The sequence below is a fragment of the Anser brachyrhynchus genome (assembly GCF_964034855.1).
Source record: "Anser brachyrhynchus genome assembly, chromosome: 1".
NCBI lineage: Eukaryota > Metazoa > Chordata > Aves > Anseriformes > Anatidae > Anser > Anser brachyrhynchus.
In genome coordinates, this window is record NC_137694.1 from 64,070,557 (window position 1) to 64,085,259 (window position 14,703).

Consider the following 14,703-nt stretch of genomic DNA (forward strand, 5'->3'; position numbering starts at 1 on the left):
AGAGGGCTGCCTTTCCAGAAAATACAGGCTTGACAGAGTTATCTGGGTCCTTTGAACTTGTGCCTGGATTAACAGCTCAAGTGTGAGGCAGCAGCGGAAATCACTTTGAATTTACACCTAGAAACGGAATGAGCAGAGAGGTCAATGGTATTGCAGCTTTAATATATGCTCCAGGATTATAAAAAAAATAAATAAATTGAGGAGGATTTCGTATTCCCTTTGTGAAGTCTAAGAATGGGACTTTGCTTGACGAAGGAACACGGTGGTGTCTGTGAAAAGATTCTTGTTTTTCTGTAGGAGATGAGCAAAATGGTTGGAGAAACCTCAGTTAGACGTGGTAGAAGGACAGTTTTCCATTTGTCATTACGAGCACTTGTTGGCGGATCTGTTACTGGAAGAGATTAAAATTGTTCATCCAAGTTATAAACATAGAGCTCACTTCTTCAAAACTTTACCTAAAAACCACCCTAATAGTTCTATTCATCATATCTGTCTTGTAATAGGTAACTTTAAATAAAGTCCTGAAAATAACATCCAGTACAGTATTGAAGGGGTAACAACATAGCTAATAGTAATATACTGAAGAAAGCTTCTTGTTTTGAGTTCAACGATGGTTAAATAACATTCTTTTCCCAGGCTCTGGAATGGCTTAATATATGAACAAAGCAGATTTTGTAATAGGGAAACTATATGGCAGCATGCTGTTTGAAGTACTTAGAGTTTAATCTTGTTACTAATTTTGACAAGCATTTCTACAATGTCTGTCAATGTGTTCAACAGCTTGTTTCACCTTTTTTTTCCCCCCTCCCTTTCCCCAGTACATTTGTATATCTTTTCATGTTGTTCATACGTGCTTTTTTATTTCTGTTTGTTATGTTGTGTAGTCTTGTGCAAATGGCTAGAAGCAGATCTCCATGGCAAGAGCTCAGATACTGCAAACAAAGCCTCAGGTAAACAGGGGTTAAGGACAAAGCAATAATCAGGTCCTCTGTGTCTCTTTATTTCCATCTTCCAGTTCCCCTTGAATCAAATTAAGGGTGAGAGTTTAGAAACAAAAACCTTGGACTTTTTCACTCTTTTACCTCACTTAAATCAATATCTGGTAAATTTTATTCTTTTCCTTGAAGCTCTCTTGGCAGATGTACTTCCCTTCTCCAAAGAAATGCCACTGGTGGTGTCAGGTGTATTAGTGGATATACAATAGGCTAGATCTTGTGGGTGCTTGATAAAGACCAAAAAATCTTGTGTGAAGCTGTATTAGAGGATGCTTAGCAAGAACTCCAGCTAGGCTTAGTTGTCTACATTTGTAGACAAAGGATACTGGAAGGTCCAGATCCACCAATTCCTGCTACAGGGACTGAGAGGTATTCGAAACTTGAAGGAAGCATCTTTCGTATTCTTGAGTTAAATAGCAATATTAGGGAGGTCTTTACACACACGCACAGTCTTACAGATAGAGTACACAACCTTCTATGCCTTCCAGCTTAAATATGACCCATCAATTCCTCTAAATACTGATACGCAGGAGTTTTACTAGGTAGGTTAGATCCTGCTCACACCCTCACTCCAAAACAGATAGGTAAAGCCACCACCATCTTATAAATAACAGTTTCCTGCTGAATAAACTCAGACTTTAAAATTTTGGAACAAAAACTGTTTATTCTGTCCTGTCCCAGTCCTCCCCTCTTCCACCATAAGATTATGAGCATATGTGGTAGGAGATGATGCCTTTGAGTTCATGTCCTTGAATACTGAGTAGCTAACTACTGCTGCCTTGGTGAAAGGTGCAGCAGAGCTCGATTTGTGTGCTGCTCAAAGTAACCAGTTCCTGAACCCAGCAATCAACAGCCAAGCATTATTCCTGTCTCCATGTTGTCCCCACTTTAGTACTGTGTATTTCTAGCTTCTCATGCAGGCTCACACAGTTATCCAATAAGCTTAACAAAGTTCAGCCTGCAGGGAAATAACATAGCTGAACGCTTTTAATTAGAAATAGCTATCAAAGAGGTTGTGACCATGATACACAGAACTGTACACATTCATGTTCCCAGTACGTTCCTCTAAAGGAATAAAAGATATTTTTATTTTGGTAGTCACAAACATTCCTGTCTACGTTCCAGAGCCTGTAAGGACCGGCAGATAGTTGGCATTCCCTGGACCAGAGGGTGTGGGTAGAGGATGCCTTTGCCTATTTAGTATGTATTTTTGTATGCCTCTGTAGCTGTGATAATTAATACAGATCTATTTGAAACCTTAACATCACTAAATTTTTAAATATGATCACTCATATGAAAGCTATCATGACTGACAACCTCACAACTACAGCTGCATTTCCCTAGTAATTTCATCCTTCACCTGAAACATAAAGATGCTTATTTTCTAATTTTGAGAAATCTTCTCACTTTGAAATGACATTAGCACAATTTTTCTTGATCTAGCATCCAGTGCTTCAGCATTTACTTTTATTTTGAAAATAAATGCCCTATAAAAATGAGTGTCTTTAAGGGAAAGCACAGGCTTTTTTAAAAGTACCATTGCATAAGATGTGGTATCCACTTGAAACTGAACTTAAGCCTGACACATTTTACACAATTTTGAAAAATATTTGAATGGGTTGTTTTTTTTAAAATACCCAGAAATTGGAAGGATTCTACTCAAAGGCAACTTTTGACTTAGCTCTGGAAGTGAGCTTACCCTACGAGAAGTGCTGTTTGCATGAATGTGTCCCACACATCAAATACGGTGTTACTGTCTGTATTCACAGTACTGTTATCTGGCCATTAATATTTTAGAATATGGATTCAATTTGCATTTGATACTTGCTTCATTTTTAATGTACCTTGCTAATCCTCTTTTGGAAGCTAGCAAGCAAGCATTTAAGAGTATAGTAGATATAATGAAAATTCACTGTTTGCCTACAGTAACAGCTAAAAAAAAAAAAAAAAAATTGTTTGCCACATATGCCTCCTCAGTTCGGAGCTGAGGAGGGTGAGAATAGATCCTATAACGTACCTTTCAGCCCAGGTCCCTTCCCATGTTTGCCAAGAAGGTTTTGCTCCCTATGGGTCTCCTCCTTGTCAGCGTGGTGCTGGGCGTCATGGTCCACGCCTCTCATCTCGTGTGGCTAAGAGCCAGGTGCTGTCTGGTGGTCTGGCCACACGACGGCACTTCACTCTGACATGCAGGCTGCTCTCTGTCAAACCCTTCTACTGTTTCTGTCCAAAATTATCTGTCTCCTTCGAAAGTTTACCCTGTCTGGCTTCCCGGGGGCAGCTTTGTATGGAGGGTGCAGTGTTGTGTCCCTTCAAACTAATAACCGATTGATTCCCTCTGGTGTGCTTTGTTGGCTCTTTTCTTCTGTCTTGTGTTCACTGATTGAGAAAATCGTGCTTTGTGTGTATTTGATCAATTTAAATTAAAAAAACAAAAACTGTACTAGTAAAATGCAAACCCTGAGACTCTACAAAGGTAAGTTATTTGTGCCATTTACTTTCCTGGGTAAAATGAATCCACATTGTCAGCCTACTAGAAAACTGTTACTGCTGTTTTTGGAAAGCTAAATTTTTTTAAATAATGCTTATGCTTCACAAACAGAATGTTTTAGACATGTCTGACATCTAAACAACGGTACAAGTGTTTGCAGTAGCATATAAATTATTGGTTATCTCCCAAAGCTGATTGAAACCCTCAGTTTATCACATTTACCGTGGCCTACTGGCAAATGCACCTTGTTCTTTTCCAGTTCCTCCAGATGACACTAGAGTATTGCCTGTCAGATAGGCAGGGAGGTTTATAGAGAAAGTGAGACAAAAGATGTTCAATAACAAGAAAAGAAAAAAGTCAAGGGCTTCCCCAGTCATATATCCCCGGTGATGTAATTTTTGGTCTGTCGTGGAAATAAGTACAGCTTTATCCAGTGGGGTTAGTAAAGGAGCCACCAGACCGGGAGAGGAGAGTATTTTCCTGTACAGAAGCCTTCCAGGTACACCCTGCAGAGCTCTCTGAGCAGCCTGATGTGCTTCCACAGCCCACCGGTGCTGCTCTCCTGTCAGAGCGCCCTTAAATGTGAGGTGGATGCAGGCACCATGCAGCAGCTGCCCTCTCCTCCAACACAAACGCGATTGCCCAACTTGTAGAGGGCCACCAATCCAAGTGCCCAGTGTTCTGTTCCTGTGCACACGTGGAACCCATTTAGGTGAAAGCCAGGTGATTTTGTGTCACACTCAGTCTAAGGGCGCAGGGCCGCGTCCCCAAGGTGCCACACGATGTAGGTGTGCTGGAAGTGGGGCCTTCCTGAGCGTGCCCCACAAGCAGGGAGCCTGGGCAGAGCCTGCCCCAATTTCTCTGGTACCTCTGTATGAGCACAAGAATTAGGAAAAGTAAGTCATGTCCTTACTGTGCAATTCTACTGGACATCCATTTGCAGTCAGGTGCTAATAATTGACTAATTATCCAGCTGGTTCTTGACTGTGGCTTATTTTTCAAGCAAAAGATGTTTTTGCAACACCTGTACAACGTGGATGGGAAAACTGCCCCACCAAGAACCTGCAACGGGTTCAGCCTGTGAGCTGTCTGAACCTCACCGGTTGTCCAATTATCATCAATTAGGTTACTTCACTAACATTTTTAGTCATGAAAAAGGGAACCTTTAAAGAAACGTGGACTGCAGTGGTCACTTTCTGTTAACAGCGGAGAGCTTAACCAAGTTGTCCACGTGCTCTTCAAAGTTTCAGCAGAAGCACCCAAATGAATTTAGCATCAAATGCCTGCCTTGCTGCTAATTCACAGCTGTAAGGTAAACAACGTCGGATGCGAGGAAGATTGAAGATCTAATTAGGAAATAACCTCATGCATATTTATTTGGATAAGCAAGCACTTTAATTACTCTTTGATAGTATGAAGAAAAATGTTGCCAAATATGCTTAGGTGCATAACTGGACACAGAATTTTTGCTGGCTTTCCTTGTTGGGGTTTTTATCTATGCAACTTCAAGAATCGGTGGATAGCATTGTATCTTTTACTCTAGTGCTTCAGCAAAGAATTTCTGGACCAAAATAAGAGGTTATTCTACTGACGTATATAATAGAGAAATACTCTATGTTTTTTTTGTCTACTTCATTCATTTTTAGCCTTGTAACAGCAGGAAGAGGATCTTTGCAAAGTTTATGCTCTAGAATACCGTAGAAGCTAGCAGCAAGTCTTGTCCTGCATGGAAAATGTGATGAACTAGTGAGCTAAACATTGACATGTCTTTTAATTTGACCCAGTTTAGCTGAAACCTCCAGTTTATTTCATTTCTATGATGCATGCACTTTTGCTGGATTTTTGGGGTTGCCTTGAGCAATTTGAGAAGGAGGCTGGATTCCCCTGCCAGAGCTCCTCACATCTTTCCATTTGCAGTTTCTCCTGCCCCAGGAAATACACAACACTGCATCGTCTTGGAACATTTCTCCTCCCAGGCACTAAATATCTTTGTAGAAGCTTATTTTTTCCCCTACATTTATCCACCAAAATGAAGTGAAACAGTGCTAGAAAAAAAAATGCAGAAACATGCCCTAAGTCACGTTAAAAATGAGCAATGTATAAAAATACCCATATCCTTAAAATCACAAAGATGTCTTTGGAAGGAAGAGATTCGAAACCCATTCTTTGCATGCAGCGAAGCCGAGCCGGAGGCAGAGCTAGCTCTGGAGCTCGCCTGGCAGGGCAGCTTTTACAGCAGGGCAAGGTGTAGCCCCAGTACAGCTGAGTCACGCATCTCAAGGAGTTTCTGCCCGACCACATGTGACCCGGCAGAAGGCTGGCTTTGGTGTAAGAAATGCCTGACCTTTGCCTCCTCTTCCTCCACCTGGCTGCATGCAAATAATGCTGCTATGACAGGGCAGCAAAGAGAATGTGCCGCTGCAGCGTGGGCTCTGCCTTCTGCATTCGGGATGTGTTAAGGGTTTCTATGCACTCATTAATCTCATTAACTTTTTTAATTTCCTCCCTCTGGAAAAAAAATAAATCCATGTAGTGGGGTTTTTAAAGGCAGTATTTTATACAGCAAATGGTTTACAACCCTCATAAAACTTTGCCGGGATAATTATTGCCTCGTGAATTGCAACTGTGTATTTCTCTTACACGTTCCCTTCAACTATTTGCAGATCCTAAGCTCTGCAAGGGAAAGCCTGAGAAGCTCTGTTTGCAAGTATCAGTTTGTACAGAAATTTCCACGTACTAATACTGATTCATAGGTTTCCTGTATAAAAAGTAATAAAATAGTCCACTGTGAGCCAAATGATTGTGTAGCCTGTGATTTGCAAGGAGCAAAGGGCATGTGCTAAATGCCTGCGGCCTCGGTAACCTTAGGGTAACTGCTCAGCTATGAATTTTGCAACATCACTTAGAGGCTATTAGCTGTGTAAATGTTGCACTGTCATATGGAGCTCAACAGGCACCAATTATACTCCCACAGTCCACTTTGCCTTGAGAGAAGGGTTAGGGAGGTTAGGGACTCGTTTCTGCAGGAACAGGGTCTTGCTTTTACAGGTTGCCAAGTAATCAAATAGTTTTTCATCCAAAATAATTTCTCCTCTAAGAAAAAATATATTTCTCTTTACACTTGAAAAAAGAAGAGATTAAAATATTTGTATTTTTAAAGAAATGAAATTAAATTCTATTTCAGTAACGATATATTTTCAAAAGTATCTAAGTGACACTAAGAAGTCTCAAAGGCAGCCTCTGAGTGCAGAGTAAGCTTTGGACATCTTTAGCATCTAACATTTTGAACTTAGGGCCTTCATCCCTTTCTCCTCTCTTAGGTGAAAAAGGAACTGAGAGAAAAGTCCCACCTGTTAGTCTTTAAAGCAAGAAGCCTTAAATTAGTAACCTACCACCTGGGCAAGGAAGGCAGTATATGTTAGTAAAATTCACCAATTTTTAAGTACTTGCTCTTTTGATCACTGTGTTGCATACTGTAGAATTTCCAATGATAGAAACTCCACTGGCAATATCCCTTTGAAGTACACTCATTGTATGCTGATAATTGGATGTGTTTCTGCTTGAAGTCTAATTTCATTCTTCTTCTTCTCTGTGTGGAAAGCATCTGTCCTTGAAATTTGACATAGAAAAAATAAAAGTTTAATGTTCATGCAGAACTTGGGATATAAAACATAATCTATAATGAATTCTTAAATAATTTGTAATAGCTGAGAGGTGTTCGTACTTTTTATTGGCCATTTCTTACAAACTTGAGATAGAGTGCTCTTTCAGCATCTAAGTAAAGCCCTATCTCACTACTAAAGCTACAGAGAAATAGGGAGATTCAGTTGATTACAGGGTCTTTTTCCATAAAACTCCAGCAGTATTTTTTCTCTTAACAATAAGTTTTCATGCAGAAAAGCTGGAAGCTGTATTGCAACTGTGCTAAGATTTTTAAGGGAAGGAGGTTAAGGTTAGGCTGAATGTGCATCTTCTCTGATTTTCTTTCAGAAGTGGTACATCTATTGGGAAAATGCACTTCAGATTTCACCTAAATAAATAAATAATGAAGTGAAAGAAGGCTGCCCAGGCCAGCTCTGAAGGCTCACTGTTATGACATTATTTTTTCACTTGTTGCAGGAGAGAATTTTGACCAGAGTCCCTTAAGAAGAACCTTCAAGTCCAAGGTTTTGGCCCATTATCCTCAGAACATTGAGTGGAACCCCTTTGACCAGGATGCTGTCAACATGGTAGGTAGAGAAATTCCTTTTTCGAGCTGTTGTTTCGTGACAACTTCAACTCTAAAATGATTCCTGGGTTGTTTACAACCAGTGCTTGTGATATGGTGCACAGGGAGCTTCTGCTGGGACTAAATGCACCCAATATGCATGCTGGTTGAACTGCTGCAGAGGAAGAGGTATTGTGAAAATACACAATGCTTTCAAGCAAAACAAAAATAAGATGATGTATTTACCTCACAACTTCTAATTAAATATGCTATGTGATGAAACGAGTCTAACCACTATCTCAGTGACTGACTGAGGAGGGTGCAGTCACCCAGGATACACATCAGATGGGAAGGAGGCAAATACAGGAATTCTTGAGAGACTAATATCTATGTGAAATTTTTGAGTACAACAAAAATCTTGATGCTGTGTGTCACAAGGTATCTTTTTTACTCAGGAGGTTGAACTTGCCTAAACCACAGCTTCTGTTAGGTGATCACTTTTAATGGCACCGCTACACCAGTGTATCCCCTGTACCTCTCTTTCTTCTCAGCTGAATTTGCAAGTCTGTCTTTCTGGCTAAGTCTCATGACTGGGCAAGGGAGGAGAAAACAGCTTCTGGAAATTTCTATAGGGGCATTGAGAATTAAAAGACCACTGGAAACTTTCCCAAAAAGTTGATATTCAAAGGATGTTTCCAAAATCACCAGAGTGTTTGTTATGAATGGCTCCTGACAAAGGCAACAGACTATTGTCATTTAAGATAAGCTTTCTAGCACAGAAAAAGCTATTTGTTTTGTAATTTAAAAGTAAACAATTGTAATAATATCATTAAAGTAGTATTACCAATTCTAGCAATCTTCAAAACTACCTGTTGGGTCTAACTCAAAATTAGAAAATTAAGGAGCCCCTTCCTCCCAATCTAGTTCAGATGTGCCTCACACTTGAGGAAGGTAGGACTGCATACAGGCTACTGCAAATCAGAGCTAACCTCTGCTTATAATTCAGAGATGAGATCAGGAGAATCTCATGGCCCTCAGCCTGATGGAGACATGGGAAACACATTAAAAAATAAATAAAAAAAACACAATAAAATGGCTTTTGGAAATGCAGCCTGAATTACATTTAGTTCACAATTTGAAATTTCCCTGCAATCATGAAGGTCTGGATATCTCCAAAGATCATCTCCCTTACTGCTGAATTTATCTTATTTTTTAGCATTGTGCCAAATATCCAATATGAAAACACAGGAGCTGGAGGTAGTAATGACACTGAGAGCTGATAATGTGGTACTGCAGTCACGCACAGAAAGGCAGAGATGAGCCTGATGCCAGTATCAGTCACCCTGCCCGCTGACAGCTGGGAATTTCTGTTTTCTGCTTCCAAATGTGTGCTGATGGAGATGGTGCAATAGTTGGGTTGGTCTCCACATTGCTTTGTGTATATAATAGGCACAGAAGGATCAGAACGATGCTTGACAAGCACAGTTAAGAGGGTAATAACTTAACTACGGAGGCTACTTCTGCTTTTTAGTTCTGCCTCCGAATTAGGGGTGTTCAGAAGAGGCGGAGTGATGGGGGTGTGCAGCAGGAATATGACAGAAAGAGGCAATAACTGGAATTGCTGCATTATCTGTCCCTCACATTGCATTTGAAAATGTCTAGTATTCATGAATTGTGATCATATTATCAGACAAAAATGGAATACCAAAACCAGCAAGAGACCTATTAAAATAAAATAATTGAACGAGTTGCATTCAGCTGAAATCAAATAGCTAAAGAACACATCTTTCATTTGCAATGTCTTTGGAGGAAAGAAAAAAAAAACATTTACTAACAGCAGCAGTATTTAATGGTCTTTTAAATCATCTTTTGGAAAACTTCTTTATTGTTTTGATCTGAAACATCATTTAAAGTAATATCCACCTCCACAGAGTCCCTTGAGGCAATTATTGGCCTTTCTGATCTTGCCTTGCCGTATTAGTTCTGCCTATGTGTTTGCTTTATGTGAGTTTCCAGAAGCAATTTTCCTCAGAGAAGAAAATGCATAAATCCTTGAAGGTTAACTTGTGAGAACTCAGCACTGTTGGATGCCTAGGGAATTTCAATTGCCTTCTGAAACCATCCTGTCGCTTTAAAAGTAACCCCCTGAAATCCTAAGAAATCACTCTGCCTACGAGTCATGTTTTCTCTCCCTTTCAACGTATGCAGAGTTCTGTTTAATAGGGAAATATTTCTTCCCCCCACTGCTTTCAGTGATTGTCCCTGCCTAATGTCATGTACTATCTTCTGTGGCCATTCTGCAAGTCATCTGTCATACCAAGCTGAATGTCTCTGTACAGAAGGAAAGTGATTTTTTTAGGAAATAATACTCCCAATTTTAGTCCTCTGGTTCATCAAGGTATGTAAATAATTGCATATATTCCTGGAGTCCAAGGAAGCATTGTCCGTTTAGAATTTCATGTACTGAAATAGAACAATTAAAGATTACTCGGCATAATTTGAAGGAGCAGGTTTTAAAAAGAAAAGCATCCCTCACCCACACACAGGCTAGATGCAATACTCACTGCCACAGCACATTGTGAGAGTGAAAAATATAGAGGGGCTCAAAATGTGACATAGAGGATCTAACAGAGACGATGTGAACCCATGCTGATGGCAGTGGACCAGGGGGAGCCTTTGGTTTAGAAACATCTGAATCTGGTGATGGCTGACAGGAGGGAGGGATGGCAGTGTGTGTGTCCTGCACCTGTGTTTGGGGAAAAAAAAAAAAAAAAGCATCTCCTCATCACTTGTAGAGATGGGGGTATTGATTAATTGATGTCTTTTTGTCCTGCTTTGTGCAGCTTCCTTTTGTTTTTACAAACCGTGTTGATTATAAGCCTTATTGCAAGTATGATTTAATTCCACATTTTCCCACTGGTAGATATGTTTAAATATTCTTGTAAATAGTAAAGTGCTCTGAAAACCAAGATCTTATCCTTTGATCAGTAATCTTGGATAGTTTTCTGTGGTTGTACACAGATGCAGTAAAGACGACTGACTGCCTTTTTAGTACCCGTCAGCCAGCTTTACCAGGACACAGAGCTTTCAAACCCCCAGCACCTCCAAAGCTGCTTTTCCCTAACGCTCCCCTGTGGTGCATGTGGCAAACACAAGACTTGATGGAGTCATTGATGACCAAGGCACTAAGATGAAAGTTTTCATGCATTAGCTGCAAACATGAAGCTCGCTGCATCGCTGAAAAATGATCATTGGCCCTTCCCTTTGATCTTTGCAGCGGAAGAGGCTCTTGGTCATTTCCCTGCCTCAGTGCTCTCCCATCTTGTTTTTTCCTCTACCTTTTCCCATGCCTTGTTCGAGGTCGAACCCAGCAGTCTCTTTGCGAGGGTTCGCAGGCAGGGGCTTTAAAATATTGATATTCTGCACATGCTGGGCTATGGTGGAAACTTAGTAGATGGGTCACTTTGTGAGCATGCAATGGGCATATAAGGGAGGAAGGAATAATATGTAAGACTCAGAGGAAATTTATTTAACACAGCCTTCTGAAATTGTTTCAGTTAGTGTGAAGCTTCTTGGTGCTTATCCTTTCCGGAATGCACCAGTACATATAATTTGCTTACCCAAGAATTTATTCTTTTTGTAAAGCGAAGAAAATTTGAGCTGAGATCAAAACCTGTGATTTCAGACTGATCAGATTTGATAAGGCTATAGACACTGCTGGAAGTCCACGTTCTAGAAATAGAATTTTATTAAGCAAGTCTGCCAAAAAATGGAGTTGAGATATTTATTGTGCAGAATAAATAAAGTGTAAAACAAAGGTTTTTTACTTCTTTATTGAAGGATTTTGGTACTGCTGTTAACGCCTCAGTAAAAACTATAAGCTTTTTGTATGAAAATGTGGATGTTGTTAAAAACGGTTCAAGGTGCAATTACATGGCTTATGTCAGCAGAGCCATCAATTGAATTAAATCTTTCTACCAACCCCAGGCCACTTATTACCCTTTACATTACCTTTTAGAACAATACATGGGATCTGTCCTAGGTGACTTAAAGGGTTTGCTAGCACGCTGTGAAGTGGGTCTGGAACACCTGTCTGAATGCCAGCAGGGCTGGTAGCAGCTTTATCAGCTGTTGAGTGGTCTGTGCAAGGTGCACTGGTGAAGTTCAGGGTGGGATGTGGTAGAACACACGTTATTACTTCTCTTGACCTTTTCTGCCATCAGAAGAAATCACTCCTGGTCAGGATAAGACATTAGGGGAGGCACTCAGTTGAGTGGAAGTTCAGAGCCTTTGTGATATTTGTCTACTAGTGTCACATTTTGGAACAGCAGGAGCACTTTGAAGGGTCTCCCTATCGCCTTTTTTTTTTTTCTTTCCTTCAGATGGAAGATACAAAGGAAGCTTTTATTCTTTGTTTGTAATCACACTGGTTTGGTCAGAACATGAGGAGTTTCATGCTGATGCACAAACGTGTTTTGCTGGATACATGTTATTTTGTATTAGATGGCTGATAGAATTCCTGAGGAATGCCTGGAAAAATGCCTCAAGTTATCACCAAGGCTATGTCTCAAAGAAACACCCATCAGTATTACAATCACTGCAAAATATTTTGCTGAATGATAAATCAAATTTTTTTTCATAGATGTTTTTTTCAGAAGGATTATGTTTAATGACAAACAGCTTGTTTTGATGCAATGGAAAACAAGAACGTACCCATAAAGCAAAAGTAACAAAATAAAATTGTAGCTTAGATAACTTTATTTGTTTCTTTTCTTTTTTCCTCAGCTGTGTATGCCCAAAGGGCTGTCTTTCAGAACGCAGGCCGATAACAGAGATCCGCAGCTGCATTCGTTCATAATCACCAGAGAAGATGGCTCTCGTACGTACGGGTTTGTGCTCACGTTCTACGAGGAGGTCACAAGCAAGCAGATCTGCACAGCCATGCAGACGCTGTACCAGATGCACAACGCGGAGCAATACAGCAGCGTCTGCGCCTCGTCCTCCTGCAGCATGGACTCCCTGGCCAGCAGCATCGACGAGGGTGACGCCACTTCCCTCGCCAAGCTCCAGCGGTACAACTCCTACGACATCAGCAGGGACACGCTGTACGTCTCCAAATGCATATGTCTCATCACCCCTCTGCCCTTCATGCAAGCCTGCAAGAAGTTCCTGGTCCAGCTCTACAAGGCAGTTACCTCCCAGCAGCCACCACCACTGCCCCTGGAGAGCTACATCCACAACATCCTGTACGAGGTGCCCCTGCCGCCCCCGGGCAGGTCGCTGAAGTTTTATGGGGTTTACGAGCCCATCATTTGCCAGCGACCTGGGCCCAACGAGCTGCCGCTCTCCGACTACCCGCTGCGGGAGGTCTTCGAGCTGCTGGGTCTGGAGAACCTGGTCCAGGTTTTCACCTGTGTGCTGCTGGAGATGCAGATCCTCCTGTACTCGCAAGGTGGGCACTCGTCCGGTGACACATGTGGGTCTGCCCCCACCACAAGAGTTAATATGAAGCTGCTCGTTTTCAGCAGATTTGTTAAACACAAGTACATAATGAAAAAAAATGTGAGAGAAATGAAAGCACTAATGAAAGCACTAAATAATTGTTTCCTCCAGGCAGTCTAGGTGCCGCTTGTTTAATTATGCATCGTATTTATCACTTGTGACAGCTAGCAACAGAATTCATTTAATTATCATCCTTACATAGCCCTTGATCACTCTGCAAGACAGCATGAAACTAATCCTATCTTCTGCAAAAATACCATCAGAAAGCAATACATCTTGCAGAAAACACTCGTGCTGCTTTCGTTTTGAACTTTTAGCAGCATATGGAAATTTGGTGAGCTTTTCTTTTTCCCCCGTGTGATGGGGTACGTTCTAGTTTAAGCACTGATAGTTTTTTAGAACTTAGAGGCTCAAGTTTTAATGCTGGGTTGGAACTGAGTGGAGATAGAGGCATCCCTTCACAGTCCTGCTGGAAATACTTTCTGACAAGGGTGCTGGTGCTTCTTTTCAAGACACTTAAGACTACAGGATAGCTGTGCTGGCAGAAGTTGCTTGCAGAAAGCCTGTCCACACTGAAATATGCCAGCAAGCTTTGGAAAATCTGGCTTTTCTTTCTGTGATACTCTACTACAAGTTTTGGGAAGCCTTAGTTAGTGCTGGGCATGCTCTGAGGTTTTACCCCCTTATTACTGTTTCCTGTATGGTGGTTTTGAGTCTGGCCCAAGAGCTAAAAGATATGTGTTGTGACTGTTGCAATGCACCAGAGTGTGTAACAAAGCAACTTCCAGTTTCCTGATGACTTTCAAGGGGTTGTCCAGGCTTTTTAGAGGTTCCTCTAAGTTTTACTGGATGCCTGCCCAAATTATTTGGGTTCCCAAGTCGCTTCTGTGATGCTAAAATAGTAAAACGTGCTACAGGGAAAAAAGTTTGGCTGGGGAGAGGAGGAGTGTTTGGTCCGACTAAGATGAGCAATATGAAGCCAAGAGGTATGCATAATTTCAAACAAAAAGGAGAAAAGATGCTGAATACGTAGACTTCTCAAGAGATATGATTCAAGCAACATCTCAAGAACCAGAGAGCTTGAAATTGAAAAGAATGTAGGATGGGTAGTTGCCTAAAATAAGTATGGATAATGAACCTCAGGCTCCAAAAGTGAACGCTCGGGTTTGTCATATAAATGAAAAGGTCAGTAAGCGTGTAATAGTAATACCAGTGAATAAAGGACTGAGAATGGAAAAATGTTGGGGGAGGTGGAAGGAGGATAGTTCTGCTGCAAGTGGCTGAATTCAAAGGGTTGTCAGTTCTTTGTGGAGCACTTCTCCACGCAGACTCCAGGGGTTTGCTTTCAAGAACCAGAAATGAAGGGCTTTAGCTGCTCTCAGTTTGAAGTGCGAGCAGAAATCCTGCTGTTAGTTTTGATTAGGCTGCTTCTCCCCTCCCTTCTGCTTCTGTGCGTGGATGCTTACCCCTTTCTTCCTCTGTTTGATTTGTGCTGCCTCTGCTACCTGACA

The 14,703-nt window shown here is 41.1% G+C and overlaps 1 protein-coding gene across 5 annotated transcripts in view; it reads left to right on the top strand.

The window, feature by feature from the left end:
- DENND5B (DENN domain containing 5B) overlaps positions 1-14,703 on the top strand; it is a 117,915-nt gene that overhangs the window by 43,189 nt on the left and 60,023 nt on the right. For 4 of the 5 annotated variants that reach the window (XR_013938712.1, XM_080553231.1, XM_080553230.1 and 1 more), the window contains exons 2-4: positions 885-950; positions 7,603-7,712; positions 12,476-13,142. Coding sequence is in view for 4 of the 5 variants with exons in the window: in XM_080553231.1 (XP_080409357.1) it covers positions 885-950; positions 7,603-7,712; positions 12,476-13,142 (843 nt within the window). In the remaining variant the exon portion in view is untranslated. The remainder of the gene's footprint in view (positions 1-884; positions 951-7,602; positions 7,713-12,475; positions 13,143-14,703) is intronic. The other variant, XM_080553229.1, reaches the window with a different exon arrangement.